The 22,825-nt window shown below is 45.1% G+C and overlaps 2 protein-coding genes across 2 annotated transcripts in view; both read right to left on the bottom strand.

Annotated features, from left to right (window-relative positions):
- Positions 1-587: 587 nt before the first annotated feature.
- Positions 588-16,387, bottom strand: HTRA4 (HtrA serine peptidase 4). Its single transcript, XM_025393701.1, has 9 exons — positions 15,654-16,387; positions 15,252-15,351; positions 13,600-13,804; positions 12,179-12,373; positions 11,060-11,092; positions 8,228-8,342; positions 7,442-7,499; positions 6,952-7,047; positions 588-1,303 (listed from the first exon to the last, which is right to left on the bottom strand). The coding sequence occupies exons 1-9, from the start codon at positions 16,279-16,281 to the stop codon at positions 1,141-1,143; spliced, it is 1,593 nt and encodes a 530-aa protein (XP_025249486.1). The 5' UTR covers positions 16,282-16,387; the 3' UTR covers positions 588-1,140.
- A 2,095-nt stretch (positions 16,388-18,482) lies between these two features.
- PLEKHA2 (pleckstrin homology domain containing A2) overlaps positions 18,483-22,825 on the bottom strand; it is a 71,714-nt gene continuing 67,371 nt past the window's right edge. Inside the window, exons 11-12 of the mRNA XM_025393703.1 lie at positions 21,693-21,770; positions 18,483-20,948 (exon numbers count right to left, since the gene is read on the bottom strand). Coding sequence (XP_025249488.1) covers positions 20,586-20,948; positions 21,693-21,770 — 441 coding nt within the window. The 3' untranslated portion in view covers positions 18,483-20,585. The remainder of the gene's footprint in view (positions 20,949-21,692; positions 21,771-22,825) is intronic.

The raw sequence follows: 22,825 nt of genomic DNA, 5'->3' as shown, positions 1-22,825 counted from the left end.
AGAACTTAGTTAAAAGGGAAAAAGACTAGAAACTACTGAAGATGCCCTTCTTACAGTCAGAAAAGCTGCTGGAGACAAAAGTTGTTCTCACTGCTAGAGTGCTGAGAATCATCAATATTCCTATGAGACAATCCAAAATTACCAGTTTTCATTTGACTTTTAAATGACACCCATCATCCGTCTACCCACAAACCTGGCCAAATGTGATACAACCTGAAAACCTGATGGATTAAAGGAGTATTATTTAACAATTGATTGCCTTTGCACTTTATTCAGGCTGTTTCTTAAATTTTGGTAGACAGATCTGTTTGTATATGTGTGTATTATATCTAGTTTATGGCTATAAAGGTTTAAAATACTACAGTGTCCTTTCAAGGTTACATTAGAAACTGCCTGTCTTTTATTTGTTTCTTACCTTTAATAAAATGTTATCAGTTCCCCCAGATTTCCTGACACTGTTCTTCTTCCACTTGACATAGGCATCTTAGCAACAGCACAGTACCCCAACCTAATGATCCCTGAATGTGTGTATGTGTTTCAAACTCCATTTTTTTATTTTTTAATTGTAATCTCACAACAGATTACCATTTTTATTTTTATTTTTAATTTCTGAGGTACACATGCAGGATGTGCAGGTTTGTTACATAGGTAAATGTGTGCCATGATGCTTTGCTGCACCTATCAACCCATCACCTGGGTGTTAAGCCCAGCATGCATTAGCTATTTTTGCTAATGCTCTCCCTCCCTCTACCCTACCCCCTGCCAGGCCCCAGTATGTGTTGTTCACCTCCCTATGTTCATGTGTTCTCATTGTTCAGCTCCCACTTATAAGTGAGAATATGCAGTATTTGGTTTTCTATTCCTGTGTTAGTTTGCTGAGGATAATGGTTTCCAGCTCCATACATGTCCCTGCAGAGGACTGTTCTTTTTATGGCTGCATAGTATTCCACGGTGTATATGTACCACGTTTGCTTTATCCAGTCTGTCATCGATGGGCACTTGGGTTGATACCATCCATTTTTCTTTATAAGAAGAAGATCCAAAAACCTTTTGCCATGTTTGGCACATCTCCAAACCAGGTGATATAACTGGTTTTTTTTTGTTTTTTGTTTTAGATAATCCCACTTTAAAACAAGATATTTAGCTGATTACTTCAGGTATGACTGTCAGGAGCAAATTATCTTTTCCCCGAAGAACAGCCATGGAAAGGGAATCACTGTCAAGAGCTTCAAGAACATCAGTTGTAGTAGTAATAGGTTTCCCATTTATCCTGACAATTACATCATGGTCTCTCAATCCAGAGCTGAGAGAGAGAAAAAAAAAAGAGAACCATGAAACTACAAGAAGAATTTTACTTATCCCCATCTATAATATCTCTGTCTTAATGGCACTATTTTGCTGGCATTAAGCATACAAACCAGAAATAGCCTCAATCCTTCCAAATCATAAAGCTATTCTAAAATATGCTGCAAAAACATCCCTAGAGGACAACTGTCCTCTAGACAGTTTACCTTTACCTTTATAAAATTAATTTCCTATCAGAATCATGTGAGAAGTATACTCCTCCCATTTTTTGGAATTGGTTTGGAAGGGGGAGTTTAGCTTTTAATTTCTCTCAGTCCCTGACCTCTGTGAACTTCAAACATACTCCCAGCTTCAGCAGCCAAAGTGAAAAGCCCAAGTGCTATGTTTTCTCCCAGACACTTAAACTCGGCTTAGTTTGATTCTGGCAGCCCACTCACTTGCCCATCTTCCCCCGCCACCCGCCCCCCACCCCCACCCCCACCCCGCTGCCCGGCTCACCAGCTTATGGAGCTGGGAAGGATGCTGAGCTGCATTATAGAAATTCTGCTTCCAGTAAATCAAAAACCCACCAACCTTCTGAGTCTAAATATTTCAAGCTCTGGCTCTAGGCTCCTTTTCCCCAAAGTTGTGACTTTATTGCCTTCAACTTAATTGCTTCACATAGACTATATATTCTAGAAGCAAAAACCAGCTCCAAATACAAAACACTACAATACAGAAATAGCCATGCCAGTGATTTAGTAAAAATAGGCCGAAAAAGGAACAGCAAATGACTCCAGGAGACACCATTTGATAGAAATGGGAAGCTCAAGGAAGAATGATAATGTGGTTTGATCAAGATATGTGGAGTTTAAAAAGAAGAAGTTTAATGCAAGAGGATGTGAAGAGATGCTTAAGTATAAAACTAAAATCAAGAAATAACCTTAGAACAAGGACAGTTTAGGAGGATGACTTAGGACCAGTAAGTACAAAGAAAGAACTTATAGAGAACTTAATTCATACTAGTCCTGTGATTCAGAAAAGAGAAAAAGAAACCCACAAATTATTACTAATAACCTATGCACCAAATATGAGGAACTATGGCTCAGATAGGACAAATGACCTTTTTCTGTGTCATGCAACTTGTGAGAGGGATTTCATCCTGGGTCTCTCAAACTTGGGAACCCATCTTCTTGCCACTAAATCACTCTGCCTCTCAGAAACAAAAAAGCAACCACCAAAGCAGGATAATAGAAGGGTTCAGCCAGGGCCCACATCCCTGCTCTCTGCTCTCTGATTTACTGCATTCTACAAGTTAATGAACCTCTTTGTACCACAGCTGCTTCCTCTGTAAAATAATACCTATATCATAAAATGTTGGGAGCACAAACAGGTGTATAAAATACTTCAAATAGGCCAGGAGCAGTGGCTCACACCTGTAATCCCAGCACTTTGGGAGGCCCAGGCGTGTGGATTGCCTGAGGGTAGGAGTTCGAGACCAGCCTGGCCAACATGGTGAAATCTCGTCTCTATTAAAGGTACAATCATTAGCTAGGTGTGTAATCCCAGCTACTTGGGAGACTGAGGCAGAAGAATCGCTTGAACCCAGGAGGCGGAGGTTGCAGTGAGCACGCCATTGCACTCCAGCTGGGGCAACAAGAGCAAAACTCAGTCTCAAAAAAAATAAAAATAAAAATAAAACACTTCAAATAGTGCCTGAGATATAGTAAAAGTTTTGTAAGTGCCAGATAATGGTGTAATTATCATTATTATTAAGTATAAGTTGGTGAAAGCCAGGAAGAACAGATTTGTTTGAGACAGCCTCTCACTCTGTTACCCAGGCTGGAGTACAGTGGTACAGTCATGGCTCACTGCAGCCTCAAACTCCTGGGCTCACGTGATCCTCCTGCCTCAGCCTCCCAAGTATTTGGGACTACAGGCACCTGCCACCACACTCAGCTGATTTTGTTTATTTTGTTTATTTATTTTTAGAAACTATGTTGCTCAGGCTGGTCTCGAACTCCCGGTTTCAAATGATCCTCCCACATCATGGTATGAGCCACCATGCCCAGTCCTGATTTCTGTTCATCAGCAACTTCCGGCACTAATTTTCACATTTTAACATACATGTGAATCACCTGGGCATCTTGTTAAACATGCAGATTCCGATTCAGTGGATCAAAGGTGGGACCTATGATTCTGCCTTTCCAACAAGCCCTGCTGAGCTAATGACCCTGGTCTGCAGACCACATTCTGAGTAGCAAGGACTTAGCCGAAAGAAATAGCTTTGGTCTCGAACCAGAACTTAAAAATAAGGAGGTGGGGGAAGAGTGGAGCAGAGCAGGAATGAGAAAAGTCCAGAAAAGCCAGAGATATGCCAAATTTAGTAACATGAGACCTATGACTGCTATGCTGAACAGTGCCCTCTGATTTCACCAGAGGGAAAGCCCCAGTGAAAGTGGTGCCATAATCTAAACAGATTACTGAGCTCTTGAAAAATAAAAACAATGAGAAGGGATAATAAAGAAGTACAGACTAGGCGCGGTGGCTCACGGCTATAATCCCAGCACCTTCGGAGGCCAAGACAGGCAGATCACAAGGTCAAGAGATCCAGACCATCCTGGCCAACACACTGAAAACCCATCTCTACTAAAAATACAAAAATTAGCCGGGCATGGTGGCGTGCGCCTGTAGTCCCACTACTCGGGAGGCTGAGGCAGGAGAATCACTTGAACCCAGGAGGCAGAGGTTGCAGTGAGTCGAGATCACGCCATTGCACTCCAGCATGGGGACAGAGCGAGACTCTGTCTGAAAAAAAAAAAAAAAAAAAAAAGAAGAAGAAGAAGAAGTACAACAGAGAAGCCCAGGAGAATGATATTTGTAGGACAAGGCACCTCTTCCCTTAGTACTTAGTATTAAATATTTTGAAACAACAGTGAAATCAGCTGGAGAACCTTCTTTTGGAAGCTGTTCTAGCCTTTGCTTTATTACACAGGTCTTAGTGCTGGCCTCTGATTCAAATAAATTCAAAAAAATGTTTATTTGAATTCAGGATTCAAATAAAAACGTAGGTTTTGTGGGGTTTTGCTATAGTTTTTTTTTTTCTTTTTTTTGCTTGTTTGTTTGAGACAGGGTCTCACTCTCTTGCCCAGGCTGGAGTGCAGTGGCATGAGCACAGCTCATTACAGCCCAGACTTCAGATGATCCTCCCATCTCAACCTCCCCAAGTAACTGTGACCACAGGCGCAAGCCACTGCACCTGGCTAATTTTTTTTTTTAATGGAGTCTCGCTTTATTGCCCAGGCTGGAGTACAAGGGCGTGATTCTAGCTCACTGCAACCTCTGCTGCCCAGGTTCAAGTAATCCTCCGACCTCAGCCTCCCAAGTAGCTGGGATTACAGGCATGGAACACTACACCCAGCTAATTTTTATATTTTTTAAGTAGGGATGGGGTTTCACCAAGTTTGCCAGGTTGGTCTCAAAATCCTGACCTCAAGTGATCTGCCCACCTTGGCCTCCCAAAGTGCTGGGATTACAGGCCTGAGTCACGGCACCTGGCCTAATTTTTATTTTTTGTAGAGACAGCGCTTCACCATGTTCCCCAGGCTGGTCTCGAACTCCCAGGCTCAAGCAATCCTCCCACGTCAGTCTCCCCAAGTGCTAGGATTACAGGGGTGAGCCAACATGCCCAGCCAAAAAATTTGTTTTAAAATACCTAAAATATGGCTGGGCGCGGTGGCTCATGCCTGTAATCTCAGCACTTTGGGAGGCCAAGGCAGGTGGATCACCTGAGGTCAGGAGTTCGAGACCAGCCTGGCCAATATGGTGAAACTCCGACTCTAATAAAAATACAAAAATTAGCTGGGCATGGTGGCAGGCACCTGTAAAGGCAGCTACTTGGGAGGCTGAGGCAGGAGAATCTCATGAACCCAGGAGGCGGAGTTTGCAGTGAGCCAAGATTGCACCATTGCACTCCAGCCTGGGTGACAAGAGTGAAACTCCGTCTCAAAAAAAAAAAAAAAACCTAAAATATATACTCAAACCTTTAACACTTTAAATTCTTCCCATTCTTAATAATAACTATTAATGGGCCAGGCATAGTGGCTCACACCTGTAATCCTAGTACTTGGGGAGGCCAAGGTGGGTGGATCACTTGAGGTCAGCAGTTCAAGACCAGCCTGGCCAACACGGTAAAACCCTGTCTCTACTAAAAATACAACAATTAACCAAGCATGGTGGCCGGTGCCTGTAATCCCAGCTACTCAGGAGGCTGAGGCAGGAGAATCGCTTGAACCTGGGAGGTGGAGGTTGCAGTGAGCCAAGATCGTACCATTGCACTCCAGCCTGGGCAACAAGAGTGAGACTCCATCTCAAAAGGAAAAAAAAAACTATTAATGAATAGTTAATAGTTACTAATACCTAATAGGTGTTAATCACTTAATAGTTATTAAGTAATAACTATTAATATTGAAAGGGTAGATTTGGGAATTCCTAGCCAAATTAATTTAAACTTATGCTATTAATTCATAACATGAACTCTTCTTAGACTATAGAGAACCACCTCCCTCCCAAAATACAAAAAAAGCCTTTATAAGTACCCAAGTACCACTGTTGTCCTATAGACAACAGTGCAAGCCACATATGTAATTTTAAATTTTCATGTAGCCACATTTTAAAAAATTTTTAAACAGATGAATTTAATTTACTAATATATCTTATTTAACACAATATATCCAAAATATTATCATTATAACGTGATTTTTTTTTTTTTTTTTTTTTTTTTTTTTTTGAGACGGAGTCTCGCTGTGTCGCCCAGGCTGGAGTGCAGTGACCGGATCTCAGCTCACTGCAAGCTCCGCCTCCCGGGTTTACGCCATTCTCCTGCCTCAGCCTCCCGAGTAGCTGGGACTACAGGCGCCCACCACCTCGCCCGGCTAGTTTTTTGTATTTTTTAGTAGAGACGGGGTTTCACCGGGTTAGCCAGGATGGTCTCGATCTCCTGACCTCATGATCCGCCCGTCTCGGCCTCCCAAAGTGCTGGGATTACAGGCTTGAGCCACCGTGCCCGGCCAACGTGATATTTTAAAATAGTTATTTTACACTCTGTTTCCTATGTCTTTGAAATCCACTTGAAATAACACACACCCCAATATACTACTACACAATGATAATATCTTTTTTTTTTTTTTTTTGAGGCAGAGTCTTGGTCTGTTGCCCAGACTAGAGTACAGTGGTGTGATCTCAGCTCACTGCAACCTCTGCCTCCCATGTCCAAGCGATTCTCCTGCCTCCGCCTCCCAAGTAGCTGCAGTTACAGGCGCACCCACTAATTTTTGTATTTTTAGTAGAGACAGTTTCACTATGTTGGCCAGGCTTGTCTCAAACTCCCGACCTCAGGTGATCCGCCTACCTTGGCCTCCCAAAGTGTTGGGATTACAGGCATGAGCCACTGTGCCTGACCTGGGGTTTTTTATTTAAATTAAACTTAATTTAATTCAAAATTCAGTTCCTCAGTCACGCCAGCCACATTTCATGTATTCAGTACATGCTACATGTAGGTAGTGGCCACTGTATTGGACAGATCAAGTCTGGATCTCCCTTATGTTTTACCATGGCACACATCTAGTAAAAGCAAAGGTAGATGACAAAGGCCTTCACTTCACTTACCTTTGAGCAGCTGTTCCTTCCACCACTTTACATACATAAACCCCAGAACTCACATCGGGGAAATCTGGATAATGTATTTTCAATTCTTTACTAAGGCTAAGAGAAGTGAGAAGATTAGAAAACAATGAGTTAGTCTTCTGAGCCCTGGTAAAAGCCTGAGACTCTTAGTAGGTACTCTGTTCTGCTCTAGGCTCACAAAGGCCAGGGAAGATTCCATCAAGCTAATCACAGTCATTCTCTTGGTTCGGGCTAAGCCTCTATCCCAAAGCCTAGAACCACTGGACATTATAAAATACAGCCACAATGAAATAAACTATGTATAGTTAGTGCTGACACAGGCAGAGGCAGATACATACGCTGAGACAGACAGGGCCTAGGGTCACAAGAGTACCTGGCTGTGGTCCAAGTGGCTCAGCTTTTCTGTTAAGACTGTGCAGCTATGGTTTTTGCCTCTGAAAAACAACCCAGACATATTCAAACACATGCTTACGGCATAGTGAGGGGCAGCATTTGCAGACCCAGATATTTCTTATTTGAAAACACCATTCCTGGAAAGGAAAGTTATAATGTGTTACAACAAAACCTCTTTACTGTTACCGCAGCTTAACAGACACCCATGTCCCAGGATCTCTTTGCCATCATAGCTATCCTTTTAGGTTACCTGGATGAAACACAGGCTTCAGAGAACCTTTGTCATTAGCACTTTTACACTCCTCCCACCCACCTCCTGCCTCCAGCCCCTGGGTTTCATTTCCACATTAGCTCAATCCAAATATTTCTGGGTACAACTCATGCTTGGTTTGTGCCTAGTCCCCCAAACAGTGCTGCTCAAATCACCATTATAGGAGCTGCGTACAAGTGAGTGACCCAGTAGTCTACAGGATTCAAATGGCTGTCTCTGGGCCAGGCGTGGTGGCTCACACCTGTAATCCCAGCATTTTGGGAAGCCGAGGCAGGCGGATCACTGGAGGTCAGGAGTTCAAGACCAGCTTGGCCAACATAGTGAAACCCCATCTCTACTAAAAATACAAAAATTAGCTGGGTGTGGCAGTGGGTGCCTGTAGTCCCAGCTACTCGGGGGGCTGAGGGAGGAGAATTGCTTGAACCCAGGAGGCAGAGGTTGCAGTAAACCAAGATCGCGCCACTGCACTCCAACCTGGATGACAAGCAAAATTCTGTCTCAAACACAAAAACAAAAAAATTGCTGTCACCACAAAAGATTGAATGTTCCTGAAAAGCACGAGGAAACAAACAAAAACATCCCAACTTGCTTTACCTGTCAACTGGCGCTTATGGTATTCTTCCAAGAACAGCCTAACTCGATCTGAAGGAATTGCAAAGGAGATTCCTTCAGTCACTCTCAATGAATTGACGCCAACCACATCACCATCCTGGCAAGGGAGGGGACATCATTCAGTCATGAAGTTTTGCAGACTGACGAGTGCAAGACCAGAACATACAGAGGAAGGAGTGAAGCTAGTTACTTAGGGTAAGAAAACCGGGCAGAGAGGAACTTTGTACTTCTTCAAAAGAGAGCAACGGATGTTCCTGTATAGGGCAAAAGGCAACTGCACATGCACAGAAGTTACCTTTTTTTCATGGCCAAAGGATCAAGGATGCTGAGGATTTTTTAAAATCTTGAGCTCGGCCGGGCGCGGTGGCTCACGCCTGTAATCCCAGCACTTTGGGAGGCCGAGATGGGCGGATCATGAGGTCAGGAGACCGAGACCATCCTGGCTAACACGGTGAAACCCCGTCTCTACTAAAAAAATACAAAAAGCTAGCCGGGCGTGGTGGCGAGCGCCTGTAGTCCCAGCTACTTGGGAGGCTGAGGCAGGAGAATGGCGTGAACCCGGGAGGCGGAGCTTGCAGTGAGCTGAGATCCGGCCACTGCACTCCAGCCTGGGCGACAGAGCGAGACTCCGTCTCAAAAAAAATTAATTAATTAATTAATTAAATAAATAAAATAAAATCTTGAGCTCATGGCCAGGCACAGTGGCTCACGCCTGTAATCCCAGCACTTTAGGAGGCCAAGGCGGGCAGATCACGAGGTCAGGACATGGAGACCATCCTGGCTAACACGTTGAAACCCCGTCTCTACTAAAAATATAAAAAATTAGCCAGGCATGGTGGCAGGAAAATGGTGTGAACCCGGGAGGCGGAGCTTGCAGTGAGCCGAGATCGCGCCAATGCACTCCAGCCTGGGCGACAGAGCAAGACTCCATCCCAAAAAAAAAAAAAAAATTATTGAGCTCATTTTTTTCGTTTAGTAAGTTACATTGACTTTAAAAGTGAGCCACAGTTTGTGTTTGGACAAAGGTAGGACAAGGAGCATTTGCCTTTTTATTATTTAACCAAAACTAAAAATAAACATGGAAAAGGTAAAAAGCTGTGGGATTGTCAGCAACACTGCATTGAAACTATTCAGAAGAATTAGCAAAATTGATCTTAGGGAACAAAGCTTTGCTAAGCTAAAGGTAGGAGGTAGAAAATATTTTCCTCTTTATGCACCTCATCTTCCTGTAGCCTTTTAGGTAATGGGAAAGGATAGAAAAGAGATTTCTTTGTTCTTTTCTTTTTTTTTTTTTTTCTTTTTGAGATGGAGTCTCGCTGTGTTGCCCAAGCTGTGTTGCATTGGTGCAATCTTGACTCATTGCAAACTCTGCATCCTGGGTTCAAGCGATTCTCCTGCCTCAGCCTCCCAAGTAGCTGGGATTACAGGCGCATGCCACCATGCCCAGCTAATTTTTCTCTTTTTTTTTTTTTTTTTGTATTTTAGGTAGAGATGGGTTTTCACCATATTGGACAGACTGGTTTTGAATTCCTGACCTCAGGTGATCCACCCACTTCAGCCTCCCAAAGTGCTAGGATTACAGCAGTGAGCTACTGTACCCAGCCAGAAAAGAGATTTCTGATTCTGTTAAACTACAGATTGTAATTCAGTAGGTCTAGGGTATGGCCTGAAATTCTGCATTTCATCCCTGCTCTAGTAAACTCATTGTCTAATGGAGAAGGCAGGAACAAAACAAACAAAAATGACATGCAATGCTATGAGTGAAAAAAAAAAAAACAATCATTTTGCATAAAATTCATTCTAAAAGCAAATGTGATATTTAAACAGGAACCAAAAGCAATCAGTGCAAAGGGACTCAGAAAGGATGATCGCATGCTATATGTCAAACAGTACTGCACTCTTTCAGGTTTTCACATGTATTTGAGCAACTAGAAAACCTGGCATTTCCACTAGAGACATGGAATACAATTTAAGAATATATGACACAGCAATGTATTTGGGAGGCCAAGGCAGACAGCTCACTTAAAGTCAGGAGTGCTGGTTGTGGCTTTTCTCTCATCTATAAGCAGGTCAAGAGGTCAAGACTAAAAACCTGGACAGATGACATTATGTAATTAGCATTTTTAAATGAGAGATAGTTCTTCATATGCAGCATCAGGGGGTCTTCAAGGATCTACATTTCATAGCAAAGCTGGTCATTTGGCATAAACCTGGGTTTAATATCCAGGGCTTTTGGCACAGTGTGGTGGCTCATGCCTATAATCCTAACATCTTGGGAGGCCAAGGCAGGAGGATCACTTGAACTCAGGGGTTCGAGACCAGCCTGGCCAACATAGTGAGACATTATCTCTATTAAATAAATAATAAATAAATAAATAAATAAATAAAATCCAGGGCTTTTGGTAACTAGCCAATGAAAACAGAAAGCACGGGGAAGAGAGAAATTTCAAAGGAAGCCAGAGCTAGAACCCCAGTGTTCTCAGTGGGATGAGATCACACACCAGGATAACAAGCTTGAATTTTTTCTAACTATTGATTTAAGGTCCAAGAACAGAAAAGCACCATTCCACAGCTCTCTACACAAGAGTGGCACCCGAGTCTGCATCATGGAAAACGTAAAGTCCTTTTTTGTTTTTGTTTTTGTAGATACGGTGTCTTGCTGTGTTGCCCAGGCTAGTCTCAAACTCCTGGCCCCAGGCAATCATCCCAGATGTGCTGGGATTAGAGGCTTGAGCCACCATCCCTGACCTGGAATTAATAAAGTCTTTGAAAGTTAAGAGGAAACATGAAGCAACAAGGAAAGTGATCACTTACCAAGTTCACCAGAGGACCACCAGAATTCCCAGGCTAAAAGCGGAATTTGAAGAAGACATCAGTGAAGCCAATGAATACATGCTCCCTTGTCCTTTATACACAGCTCCCAAAACAGTTTACCAAAAGCAGCCCACTCTAGTAAGCTCCTATTCCCCTCTGGCTGGCAAAATTGTGCCCCTATCATCACCAATACCAAAGTAAGTGTAGTTAAAGAACTATAGCAGTGGGACCACCACCTTCTTCTTTTTTTTTTTTTTTTTTTTTTTTGAGATGGAGTCTTACTCTGTTGCCCAGGCTGGAATGCAATGGCACAATCTCGACTCACTGCAACCTCTGCCTCCCGGTTCAAGTGATTCTCCTGCCTCAGCCTGTTGAGTAGGTGGGATTACAGGTACCCGCCACCACACCTGGCTAATTTTTGTATTTTTAGTAGAGACGGGGTTTCACCATGTTGGCCAGACTGGTCTCGAACTCCTGACCTCATGATCCGCCCACCTTGGCCTCCCAAAGTGCTGGGATTACAGGTGAGAGCCACCACGCCCAGTCAAGGGACCACCACCTTCTTACAGGAAAGGTGACCTCCACAACAGACCACCCAATAGCATGGATGCCAGTGATCACATTGAACAGGACAGACTCTAACAAAGTGGCATTCCATTCCTCCCACAGCGATTTAACCAAACCTGGACATTCCCAAAAGGCCAAAGTTCACTCTGACATATTCTTCTCACTGAACTGCCAATATTGTGTGATCCGAGGATAGGCCTCCTGTGTCAGCAATCCCCAAACTTTTTGGCACAGGGATCGGCTTTGTGGAAGACGATTCTTCCACAAAGAGGGATGGTTTGGGATGAAACTGCTCCACCTCAGATCATCAGGCATGAGTTAGATTCCCATAAGGAACATGCAACCTAGATCCCTTGCATGTGCAGTTCACAATGGGTTTGCACTCCTATGAGAATCTAATGCCGCCGCTGATCTGACAGGAGGTGGAACTTGGGCGGTCATTCTCACTCGCCCGTGGCTCACCGCCTGCTGTGCGGCCCAGTTCCTAACAGGCCATGGACCTGTACTGGTCCACAGCCCATGGGTTGGGCACCTCTGTCCTAAGTGACTTACATTAATTGCGGCATCAATCTGGACGTAGTCTATATCTGAATCCTTCATCCCCAGTTCTTTGCCCTTTCGCTGTTTGGTGCTGACAATTCCTGCAGTAGCTGTGTTCTGCAGAGAAACTGGGCTGCCCAGAGCCACCACAAACTCTCCGGCCTGAAGGTCAGATGATCTTCCCAGCATCAGTACAGGAAGGTCAGCCTGCATGTGCCCAGAGAGGCATGAGGAGGACAGAAAGGGTAAAGAACAAATCAAGATCAGAAGTGACCAATGTGTGTGTCTAACACATATATGATGCTGTCTCCATCACCTTGGCCCTTACCACCTGAGAAGCACCCACTCACACAGCTTCTATGACTGCCTTCTACTTCTTCCTCAAAGTCCAACTACCGTGAAGCTCTCAATTGTTAAGATGACTAGGACCATTTCTAAGATCGAAAACAATTACTTTATAGAAATTACTATTAGTAAACAGCCAGTGAAGTCACTGATGAACATAAACAGACATTAGCAATTTACACAGCACCATTCCAGCTCGAAGCTTAACAGTCAAAGTGAATAAGCCACAAACAGAAAGAAGATCACCCAGGGTGACACTTCTCACACTGTAATGTGCGTGCAAATCACCTCGGGATGTTATGTTAATGCAGATTCTGAGTCAGCACATCTGTCTGGGTAAAGGCTGAGACTGAATTTCTAAAAAGCTCTCAAACACCATGTCAATATATCTGATGTGCACACCATGAGTACTATGTGTAGTAAGGACTTCAAAGTATTCCTTAGCAACCTTGAGTCCATTGCAGTCATTTCTGATATCCTAAGACAAATAGAGGAATAATTTTCCCTGAAGCAGCGTTTGTTGAAGAAGGAGTTGAAGGAGGGGGAAAAAAAAAAAGACTGCTTGATAGTTAATAGAAACAGTTAGAGGCCAAGCGCAGTGGCTCACACCTGTAATCCTAGCACTTTGAGAGGCCGAGGCAGGCGGATCACTTGAAGTCAGGAGTTTGAGACCAGCCTGACCAACATGGTAAAACCCAGTCTCTACTAAGAGTACAAAAATTAGCCAGGCATGGTGGCAGGCGCCTGTAATCCCAGCTATTCAGGAGACTGAGGCAGGAGAATCGCTTGAACCCAGGAGGCAGAGGTTGCAGTGAGCTGAGACTGAGCCACTGCATTCCAGCATGGGCGACAGAGGGAAACTGTTTCAAAAAGAAAGAAGAAAGAAAAGAAAAGAGAAAAGAAAAGGTAAGGGATATATAGAAAGGCACTGAAGCAAATAAGAAGGAGTAAAGAACAGAAAGAAACCAGAGAAAAGCATATATTTGACAGAAAAGATGTGGTGTGAGAGTGTAGTGGGGCAGAAAATACCAGCAAATAGATAAAAATCTCCAAATATGCAGACTCTGACTCAGCCCTGAAATACTCACATTCGGTTCAATCTTAATCACCGCAAGATCCAATTTAAGGTCAATATCCTTGACAACGGCTTCATAACGGGCCCCATTCTGGAGCACCACCTCAATCCACTGCTGGTTCCTGACAACGTGGGCATTGGTAATAATGAGCCCATCCTCAGACACTATGAACCCAGAGCCACTGTACACAGGAACAGGCATCCTGCCGTGAAGTAACCTGTCTCCACAAGACAATAGTATAGACAGAGGGCAAGAAAGTTAGGGGATACAGCCATATCATCTGAGAGTCACGGGAACCTCACTCTTATTAAACATACCTCCATCACAGTTTTCTTTTCTTTATTTCTTTTTTCTTTTTTTCTTTTTTCTCTTTTTGAGACAGAATCTCACTCTGTTGCCCAGGCTGGAGTGCAGTGGCACAATCGCGGCTCACTGCGACCACCTCCCGGGTTCAAGCAATTTTCCTGCCTCAGCCTCCCGAGTAGCTGAGACTACAGGCATGCACCACTATGCCTGACTAATTTTTGTATTTTTCGTAGAGACAGGGTTTCACCATGTTGGCCAGGCTGGTCTCGAACGCCTGACCTCAGGTGATACACACGCCTCGGCCTTCCAAAGTGCTGGGATTACAGGCGTGAGCCACCATGCCCAGACTTCCATCACAGTTTTCTCAGACATTTCACTTTTCCCTGGCTATGCGTAAATTTTCTCCATGTATCAATGGACTTGGCACGCACAGGGCCCCAGCCATCTCTTGTGAGCATGGTTGAGAGCTGGCTCCAGCTCTCCTTTTCCAGGGACACTGCCTCTTCAGAGTTGGTTAGTGTAGCAGCCCATGGGTTCTCTGCTGCGAAAAGGCTGAACCCAATCCTAATACTAGAGGCAAAAGTAAGAGCCTCGTACCACAGTGTCAAGGATCCAGGCAGGAGAGAATCAAAGGGCTCTGATTCTGGCTTAGTTTCCACCACCAACTGGCCTCGTAACATAGGACAAATTAACCCTGCTCTCTGGGTCTGGATTTCCTTGCATCCAAAGTGGGGGCTGAGCAAGATCACAACCAAAATGCCTACTAAGCTGGATGTGGTGGCTCACACCCGTAATCCCAGTCACACCCGTAATCCCAGCACCTTGGGAGGCTAAGGTGGCAGATCGTTTGGGTCCAAGAGTTTGAGACCAGCCTGGGCAATATAAAAATACCTTGTCTCTCCAAAAAATACAAATATTAGCTGGGTGTGGTGGCACCTGCCTATAGTCCCAGTTACTCCAGAGGCTGAGGTGGGAGGATTACTTGAGCCTGGTAGATGGAGCTGCAGTGAGCCATGATCTGTCATTGCATTTCAGCCTTGGCGACAGAGCAAGACCTTGTCTCAAAAAAAGAAAAGAAAATGCCTACTAGCTCTTACATCTGACCTTAAATTTTGTCTGTGGCAGGACGGGGAAAAAGCACCAGCCACCTAAGTGGGCAGGGGGAGCTCGGATTTGGAAGTTATCCTTGTGCCTCTGCTCTTTGGTTAAATGACCTTGAACAGGTTATTCAACCTCTTTACGTCTCAGTTTCCTCACTGGTGTTTTAGGATTAAATGACGCTTGCGAAGGGTCTGGAGTAGGTAGGCACGCAGAAACCATTAGCTGGGACAGTGGAGGTCTTCCTCCTCCTCCTTTACCTGCCCCACAGCTGCATGTGAACCACCGATGGCGCCACCTTCTCCACCACCGCGGCGATGAAGTTGTAATTCCTCCTGAGCGGGCCTGCCCTTCTGCTCCCTATGAAGAAATACTGGGTCAAGAGTACGCCTCGAGCGAACCAGACCTGCTATCCTAGTTGGGAAAATGTTAAAGGCAAGTCAGTGTTCAAAAGGTGCATGGTGAGGGAGAATCCACGTAGCAGAAGGTAAGGAGCCCCTGTTATGGAGGAAAGGAAATCAGGAACAGAGAGGGGTCGAATCCAGGAGGCAAATGACGCAGGAGGACCCCGCGCGAACTATGCTATCTCAGTGAGGTCTTGTTCCTTTACGCTCCTCCAGAGTTAGAAAGTGTCCCCAGGGTGCGCGCCCCCCGCGGCTCACCTGCATCCCCGCAGTCCCCCCACTGCACAGGCACGGCCGAGATATTGCCCAGGCGGCGCGCGGCGCGGTTTTCGGTCCGGAGCGCACACAGGCTGGGGTAGGTGCGCCTGTCGCTACCGCACACGGCCCCTCCCTTCGTCGGGCAACCGCAGGTGCTGGGGAGCCCGGGGCGCAGCGGCTTGAGGCACTGCAGCCCCGGGGCGCACGGCTGTCCCTGCGCCCCGCCGCAGACTTGACCCTCGGCCGCGGGGCAGACGCGGCAACAGCGGCACAGGTCGAGCACCGGCGTGGTCCCCAGCGAGCAGGTGGGCAGCGCGGGGCAGCGCGTGGGCTGGCAGACCGCGGGGCAGGCCAGCTGGGTATGTAGTCTCGCAGCCCTGGCCCAGAGGACCGGCACCAGGAGCAACAGCAGCCCCGGCAGGAGGCATCGTCCCAGCCCCGCGGGCCGCAGCTGAGGTCTAATCATCCTGCTCCTTCCTTCCTCGCTTCCACTCTTCAGTGACTTCACTCTGGACCTGCAAACGCTCCTAAATAAGAGACACTCTCCCGGCCATGGCGCCGCCTCCGCCGGCCCCCAAACTTTAAGGGACAGAGCCTGGCATACCTCTCCACATACACACCCGTACATCCCCTACCACCCGCCCCTGTCCGCGCCCCGGAGCCAGGTTCTCCCCCAGGCAATGAGGGGAAGGTCTCTAGCCCTACCCGGAGGAGGAACCTACCTCCTGAAATCCCTAAAACCGACAATGGGGGCAGACTGATAAGAAAGCTCACCCACCGTGGTCAGAAGGTATTAGAAAAACACATGGCCATATTTCAGTATTTCACATGGTTTTATTACAAAACAAGCCACAAAACAGTTTTAGAAAAGTTTTGCTACATACCAATTAGGAGATCACATAAAATGAGAAGCGTAACAGTTTCCATGCACTCAGCCTAGTGCTTACTGCCAGTGCATTTCACAGCTGAAACATAACTGCTTTAAAACACAGAATCATGCTACCCATTCATAAGCAGAGGGGGAGGAGGTCAAACAGTATGTTTTTGCCAAACATTGCTTTATCTGAACTCTATCTAGTGTGAAGGACTGGCTGCCGCAGGCAATAACACAGAGAGGGAAAAGGAACAAAGGAAGAAAACGATGCTGGCAGACAAGATTTAACAAACCTGTCCACTTCCAACATGTCTAAAGTTTATAAACAAAGCTCACTTGGGGACACTCAATTTCCAAAATGCTGTGACCTCCACATATGTTATCTGATTTACGCTGAAAACAAACCTACTAAATTCTACCCCTCAACTACTGAACCTGCTATTTGTTCATGGAGTCCTTTTAGCCCATATAAGAGTATATTTATACTCAGAAATAGAAAAGAAAAAAACTTTTGCTTCAAGTAGACTAAGAAGCTGGACCTTAAAACTACTTTCTTTCTCGTGGGAGCTGAGTATTCAACTCAGAAATAGATGTATAACTCCAATATTCTGACCTGACACCAATCTCCATAATGCATGGCTCAATACCTTTATGATGTCTCACTTAACACTAAAGGCCAAATTATTTTTATCAACCATCAGCTGACATTGAGTAAGCAAGTCTTTTGAAGCTTTCAAAAGTAATGGATGGTGGCCAGGTGTGGTGGCTCACACCTATAATCTGAGTTCTTTGGGAGGCTGTGAGGCAGGAGGATCACTTGAGCCCAGGAGGTCCAGGCTGCAGTGAGCCATGATCAGGCCACTGCACTCCAGCCTGGATGACAGAGTGAAACACTGTTTCTAAAAATAAAAATTAAAGAATAATGGATGGCATTATTCTGCCATAGGGAAGACCACCTGAAATACTGTTACACACAGTAGGTCAAGACCACTTCAAAAGCCTTATGAAAACAGCACAACTCAGGCAAGGCTTTTATTCCACAAAGAAAATGCAGTACATTTTTTTAGTTCCTTTAACAAAAAACTCAGATTTACTCCAGAGCCTATGCACTTAGTCACCAATCTATACTGCATCCCCACCCTATTTTTTCCATTTGGTTCAATTTCATACATTTAAAACTAACTGCTTTGGTCAAATACATACCATCTTTGGTTCACATTAAAATATTATGGTTTAAAATTGGCCAGAAGTTAAGAAATATCAACAAAATAGGAAGTTTGAAATACAATTTAGGAATGAGAATGGTTTCAGAGCTTGTTTCACTGAAGATAATAATTTATCTCATATTAACTACATTAACAATGTTCTGGCCAGGTGCAGTGGCTCACACCTGTAATCCCAGCACTTTAGGAGGCCGAGGCAGGAGGATCACTTGAGCCCAGGAGTTTGAGACCAGCCTGGGCAACATAGCCAGGCCCTGTACATATAAAAAAATTAAAAATTAGCCAGGCGTGGTAGCACAACCCTGTAGTCCTAGCTACTTGGGAAGCTAACATGGGAGGATTGCTGAAGCCCAGGGGTTCAAAGTTATGATGAACTATGATCACACCACTGCACTCTAGCCTGGGTAAGAGAGTGAGACCCTGTCTTTTTTTTTTTTTTTTTTTTTTTTGAGACAGAGTCTCGCTTAGTCGCCCAGGCTGGAGTGCAGTGGCGCGATCTCGGCTCACTGCAAGCTCCGCCTCCCGGGTTCACACCATTCTCCTGCCTCAGCCTCCCGAGTAGCTGGGACTACAGGCGCCCGCCGCCTCGCCCGGCTAATTTTTTGCATTTTTAGTAGAGACGGGGTTTCACCATGTTAGCCAGGATGGTCTCGATCTCCTGACCTCGTGATCCGCCCGCCTCGGCCTCCCAAAGTGCTGGGATTACAGGCGTGAGCCACCGCGCCCGGCCGAGACCCTGTCTTTTAAAAATTAAAAACAAGCAATGCCCTAATGTGGAATTCCCAAGTGTCTGCCAATTGACAAGAAGATTTCCATTTGACAATCTTAGTGTCCTCGTTTCCCTTTATCAGGTTAATACCATATGGATTCTAAATATGTTTAATGTAACACATTCTCAAGAGATCTTGCTGAATAAGAAATCAGCTTATTATAATGGCCAATTAATTTAGCAATAGTAATCTATCAGATAATTTATTTAAAAGAAAAGAGAGACAGAGATAAATGGGTAGATTTTCACAATGTAAACACCAAAAGAGGATATCTTTTCCGTGAGTCAGGGAATATTTAAAGAGATCTCACAAGTTCCCATTTTCATTAGATCCACATCACATATTTTGTGCTTTCTTTGAATAGCCAAAGAATTTTCTTCGGGAACATATGAGAGTAAAACCAGAGCTAAGGAGCTATAAGAATTTGGAATGGCTTCTTGAAATCATGCTGCTCCAAGTATGTCGTAATCACTCATAAATAACTCCCAAACCAAGAATTTCTGAGGGCAAAAGCACACCAGCGTGTACAGGAAAGGCAGAGGAAGGGATGGAAGGGAGAGAAAGAGGGAACAGTGTGGATTTCCTGTTTTATACCAGGACAACTAGGCCAAACTCAGTTTAAATGAATAGCTCCAAAGCAGTGCAATCAGAAAAAGTTCTCAGTGTGACACAGACTTCAGGGAAACAACATGTCCTGAAAGAAACATGATTCCCCTCAAGCCACTAAGGATTTTCTCATCAAGTGTTTTCACCTCTGCATTAGATTTGGACACACGAAGAGGAGAGCATTTACTCAGGTAAAAATAGTTCTCTTAGTCTCTTCCTCTAGTCACTAATTTTTAACTTAAAAATACAATTGACTGATCTAGCTGATAAAAGTTACCGACAGAAATAAGCTAAGTTCTCTCTTCCTTTGAATGCTGGCAGCAATTCACCATATAAATTGGATGGAAGAATTCTCCCAGGGACACTGGAAATAGTATCTTTTTGTCAAATGGAAGGAGGTAAGCCCTAAAATTTGGGTGGGACACTCAATTTTCTTTTATTTTTTGAGATGGAGTTTCACTCTTGTTGCCGAGGCTGGAGTGCAATGGCGTAATATTGGCTTACTGCAACCTCCACCTCCCAGGTTCAAGTGAATCTCCTGCCTCAGCCTCCTGAATAGGTGGGATTACAGGCCTGTACCACCATGCCTGGCTAATTTTGCATATTTTTTAGTAGAGGCAAGGTTTCAGCATGTTGACCAGGCTGATCTCAAACTCCTGACCTCAGGTGATCCACCTACCTCAGCCTCCCAAAAGTGCTGGGATTACAGGCGTGACCCACCACGCCCACCCAACCATCAATTTTCTAGGCTCTTTTATCTGAGGAATCTCTGGCCAGCAACTCATAACCTCTAAATCAATGTTTCTATGCCAAGCTTCTTTCATTAAAAATCTCTCTCTCTCTCTCTAGATTCTTTTTGTATCTCTTCATGTTAAGTACATGGAAACTCATCCTATTACAGGGTCTGATCATGCAAGCACACAAGGCTTCATTCAAAGGGCAACAGCAAGAAGAAAGAGAAAGCAAGTTTGCAAGGGTACAAAACACACAGCGCTTAAGATTAGACTAACGCCGGCCCATTCCAAAAGAGCTGCGAGGCACCTGGACTGAAAACAAAATGAAAAAACTAAAACAAGGACAAGGAAATAAAACTTGGTCAGTGGTGAAACTGGACTTCCAGCCCCCTCTGGAGAGGAACTGCTAAAATAATCCCTCTCCAGGAAGACCTCGGAATAGTTAGAATAGAATAGGTAGCTTCCTCTCCACGGAGTATGCCTACAGGTCTAACCTAGTAACTTCCCCAAATTAAATACACTGCACTGATATCACGCACACACACACACACACATATACACACACACACACAGCCAGCTAGATGGGCCCCTCCCTCCCAAAGAACATCCACAGGAATATGAGTGACATAAAGGCCTCTGACTACCCTCCAATAAGGTAGAGAAACTGAGTCACAGTCTCCTTCTCTCAAGTCTTCCCTCCCTCCCTCCCACGGCACTGTGCTCCATCACACATCAGAGGTCCGTATGTTTTCATCATCAAGGTTGAACATAAATGGCTTCTCCTTGGGGTGCTGGGGCTCCGATCTGTGCCTTATCCTGGAGCTGGGCAGCACCCCAGCAGTGCTGCCCTCCCCAGGACGAGGCGTGAACAAAGAGTCCTCTGAAGCCTCTCCAGCTGGAAGCAGCTTCTCCCCAGTCTGGGGGACAGGTGTCCAGGGCTGCCAGGAGGAGGCTACAGAGGGGGCTTTGCAGAGGGCTTTCTTTTCCTCCAATGGTGGCCGCCCCCTGCACAGGATAGAGTTGGGCCCACTTGAAAGGCTGGAAATTCCAGGTCGGGTCAAAGAAATGGATCTAGAAAAGGAGGTTTCCTATAAAATTAAAAGGAAGAAAAAGACACAACAAAGTTAGGGCTTTTCAGACAATGTTTATCACAGAGTCCCAGGAAGAGTACCCAACCAGGATCACCACCTCATAGGTCCAGGGACGCTTGCCTACAAAAATGAAAAACGGTCAACGGGATTCACTCCAGATACGTCAAGGTCAGCCTGGCAGTGAGACTTGCAGGACATATCAGAAATTCTATTTCTCGGCCGGGCGCGGTGGCTCATGCCTGAAATCCCAGCACTTTGGGAGCCTGAGGCGGACGGATCACCTGAGGTCAGGAGTTTGAGACCAGCCTGGCCAACATGGTGAAACCCCATTTCTACTAAAAACACAAAAAGATTAGCCAGGCGTGGTGGCATGCACCTGTAATCCCAGCTACTTGGGAGGCTGAGGCAGGAGAATTGCTTGAACCCGGGAGGCAGAGGTTGCAGTAAGCTGAGATCATGCCACTGCACTCCAGTCTGGGCGACAGAGTGAGACTCCATCTCAAAAAAAAAAAAAAAATCCATTTCTCTATCCAACCCTACCTCATCTCCTCCCACAACCAAAAAGAGAAAAATTAAAATGTGTACCCAAATTAGTAGAATGAGAAAAACAAGCAAGAGAGCCTGAGGCTTCAGCTGCATCTCGGGACAGGGATGCTTGCCTACATCACCAAATAAAACATGCCTGTCCGAGGGGAGTTCATCTCTGAGTTGACACTGTGCAACAGAAAGGAACTGACTTACTCTGGGGTGGCACTTGAGGGCCTGGACAGCTGCCCCAATCTCCTTAATCCAGCTGTGCATGTCTTCTGGACTGTCCGCCTGCAAAACATCCATGGCTCTTACCAAGAAATTTTGGGCACTATGATTTCAGCTTCCAAGTCTCTGACTCAATATTAAGTTTATAAAATTACACCATTAGGGGTGGAAAGCATCTCAGAAATCATCTAGTCCAGTAGCTTTCACACTTTTAAGGACATGTTTTCCCTGTAATATCTTATTTGACACCCAATAAATAAAACCGCTCAAAGTGGAGCTGCTTTGAAATGGGGTACAGGCTGTGGGGAAGGGGAAAGTTTAAGACCCCATTCCCCTGCTAAAGTACGTCACTCCCTCCGGAAAACAAATGATCCAGTCTAGCCTCCTAGTTTTACAAAAAAGGAAAATGAGGCCCAGAAAGCCAAAGCCCAAGGTTTATGGCTGATAGAGGGTCGAGTTCTCCTCACTCTCAACATAGCTGCCTTTCTACTCTAACTATCGGAACAGAATAATCCCACTTTCAATTCCAGCCCTATTAAAGCCAAATCCTACTGTAAATCCTCCAAGATATGTATTGCCTTCAGAAATGGGGCTTTTCGCAGAATATAAGCTACTGGGTCTGTTTTGAAATTTACAAGGAACTCAAACAACTCAACAACAACAACAAAACCCTAAATCATCCCATTAAGAAGTGGAGGCCAAGCGCGGTGGCTCATGCCTGTAATCCCAGCACTTGGGAGGCCGAGGAGGGCAGACTACCTGAGCTTAGGAGTTCGCAATCAGCCTGGGCAACACAGTGAAACTCCGTCTCTAATAAATGACAAAAAATTAGCCAGGAGTGGTGGCGTGCGCCTATAGTCCCAGCTATTCAGGAGGCTGAGGCAGGAGAATTGCTTGAATGTGGGAGGCGGAGGTTGCAGTGAGCTGAGATCATGCCACTGCACTCCAGTCTGGGCAACAGAGCAAGACTCCATCTCAAAAAAAAAAAAAAGTGAGCAAAGGACATGAATAGTTTTCAAAACAAGACATACAAGTGGCCAAAAAGCATCTGAAAAAATGTTCAATATCCCTAATCATTGGAGAAATGCAAATTAAAATCATGATGATATATCATCTCA

The sequence above is a fragment of the Theropithecus gelada genome, chromosome 8 (assembly GCF_003255815.1).
Source record: "Theropithecus gelada isolate Dixy chromosome 8, Tgel_1.0, whole genome shotgun sequence".
Lineage (NCBI taxonomy): Eukaryota > Metazoa > Chordata > Mammalia > Primates > Cercopithecidae > Theropithecus > Theropithecus gelada.
This window is presented reverse-complemented; position numbering and strand designations above follow the sequence as displayed.

Bases quoted from the DNA above. Each gene is read 5' to 3' on its own strand.
- HTRA4 (XM_025393701.1), bottom strand. From the start codon at position 16,281: ATGTACGGGTGTGTATGTGGAGAGGTATGCCAGGCTCTGTCCCTTAAA. The intron at 15,352-15,653 runs GTGAGCCGCGGG...ATTTCTTCATAG, and splicing joins GGGGGACTGCGGGGATGCAG to GGAGCAGAAGGGCAGGCCCG. The intron at 11,093-12,178 runs GTAAGTCACTTA...TTCCGCTTTTAG, and splicing joins AGATTGATGCCGCAATTAAT to CCTGGGAATTCTGGTGGTCC.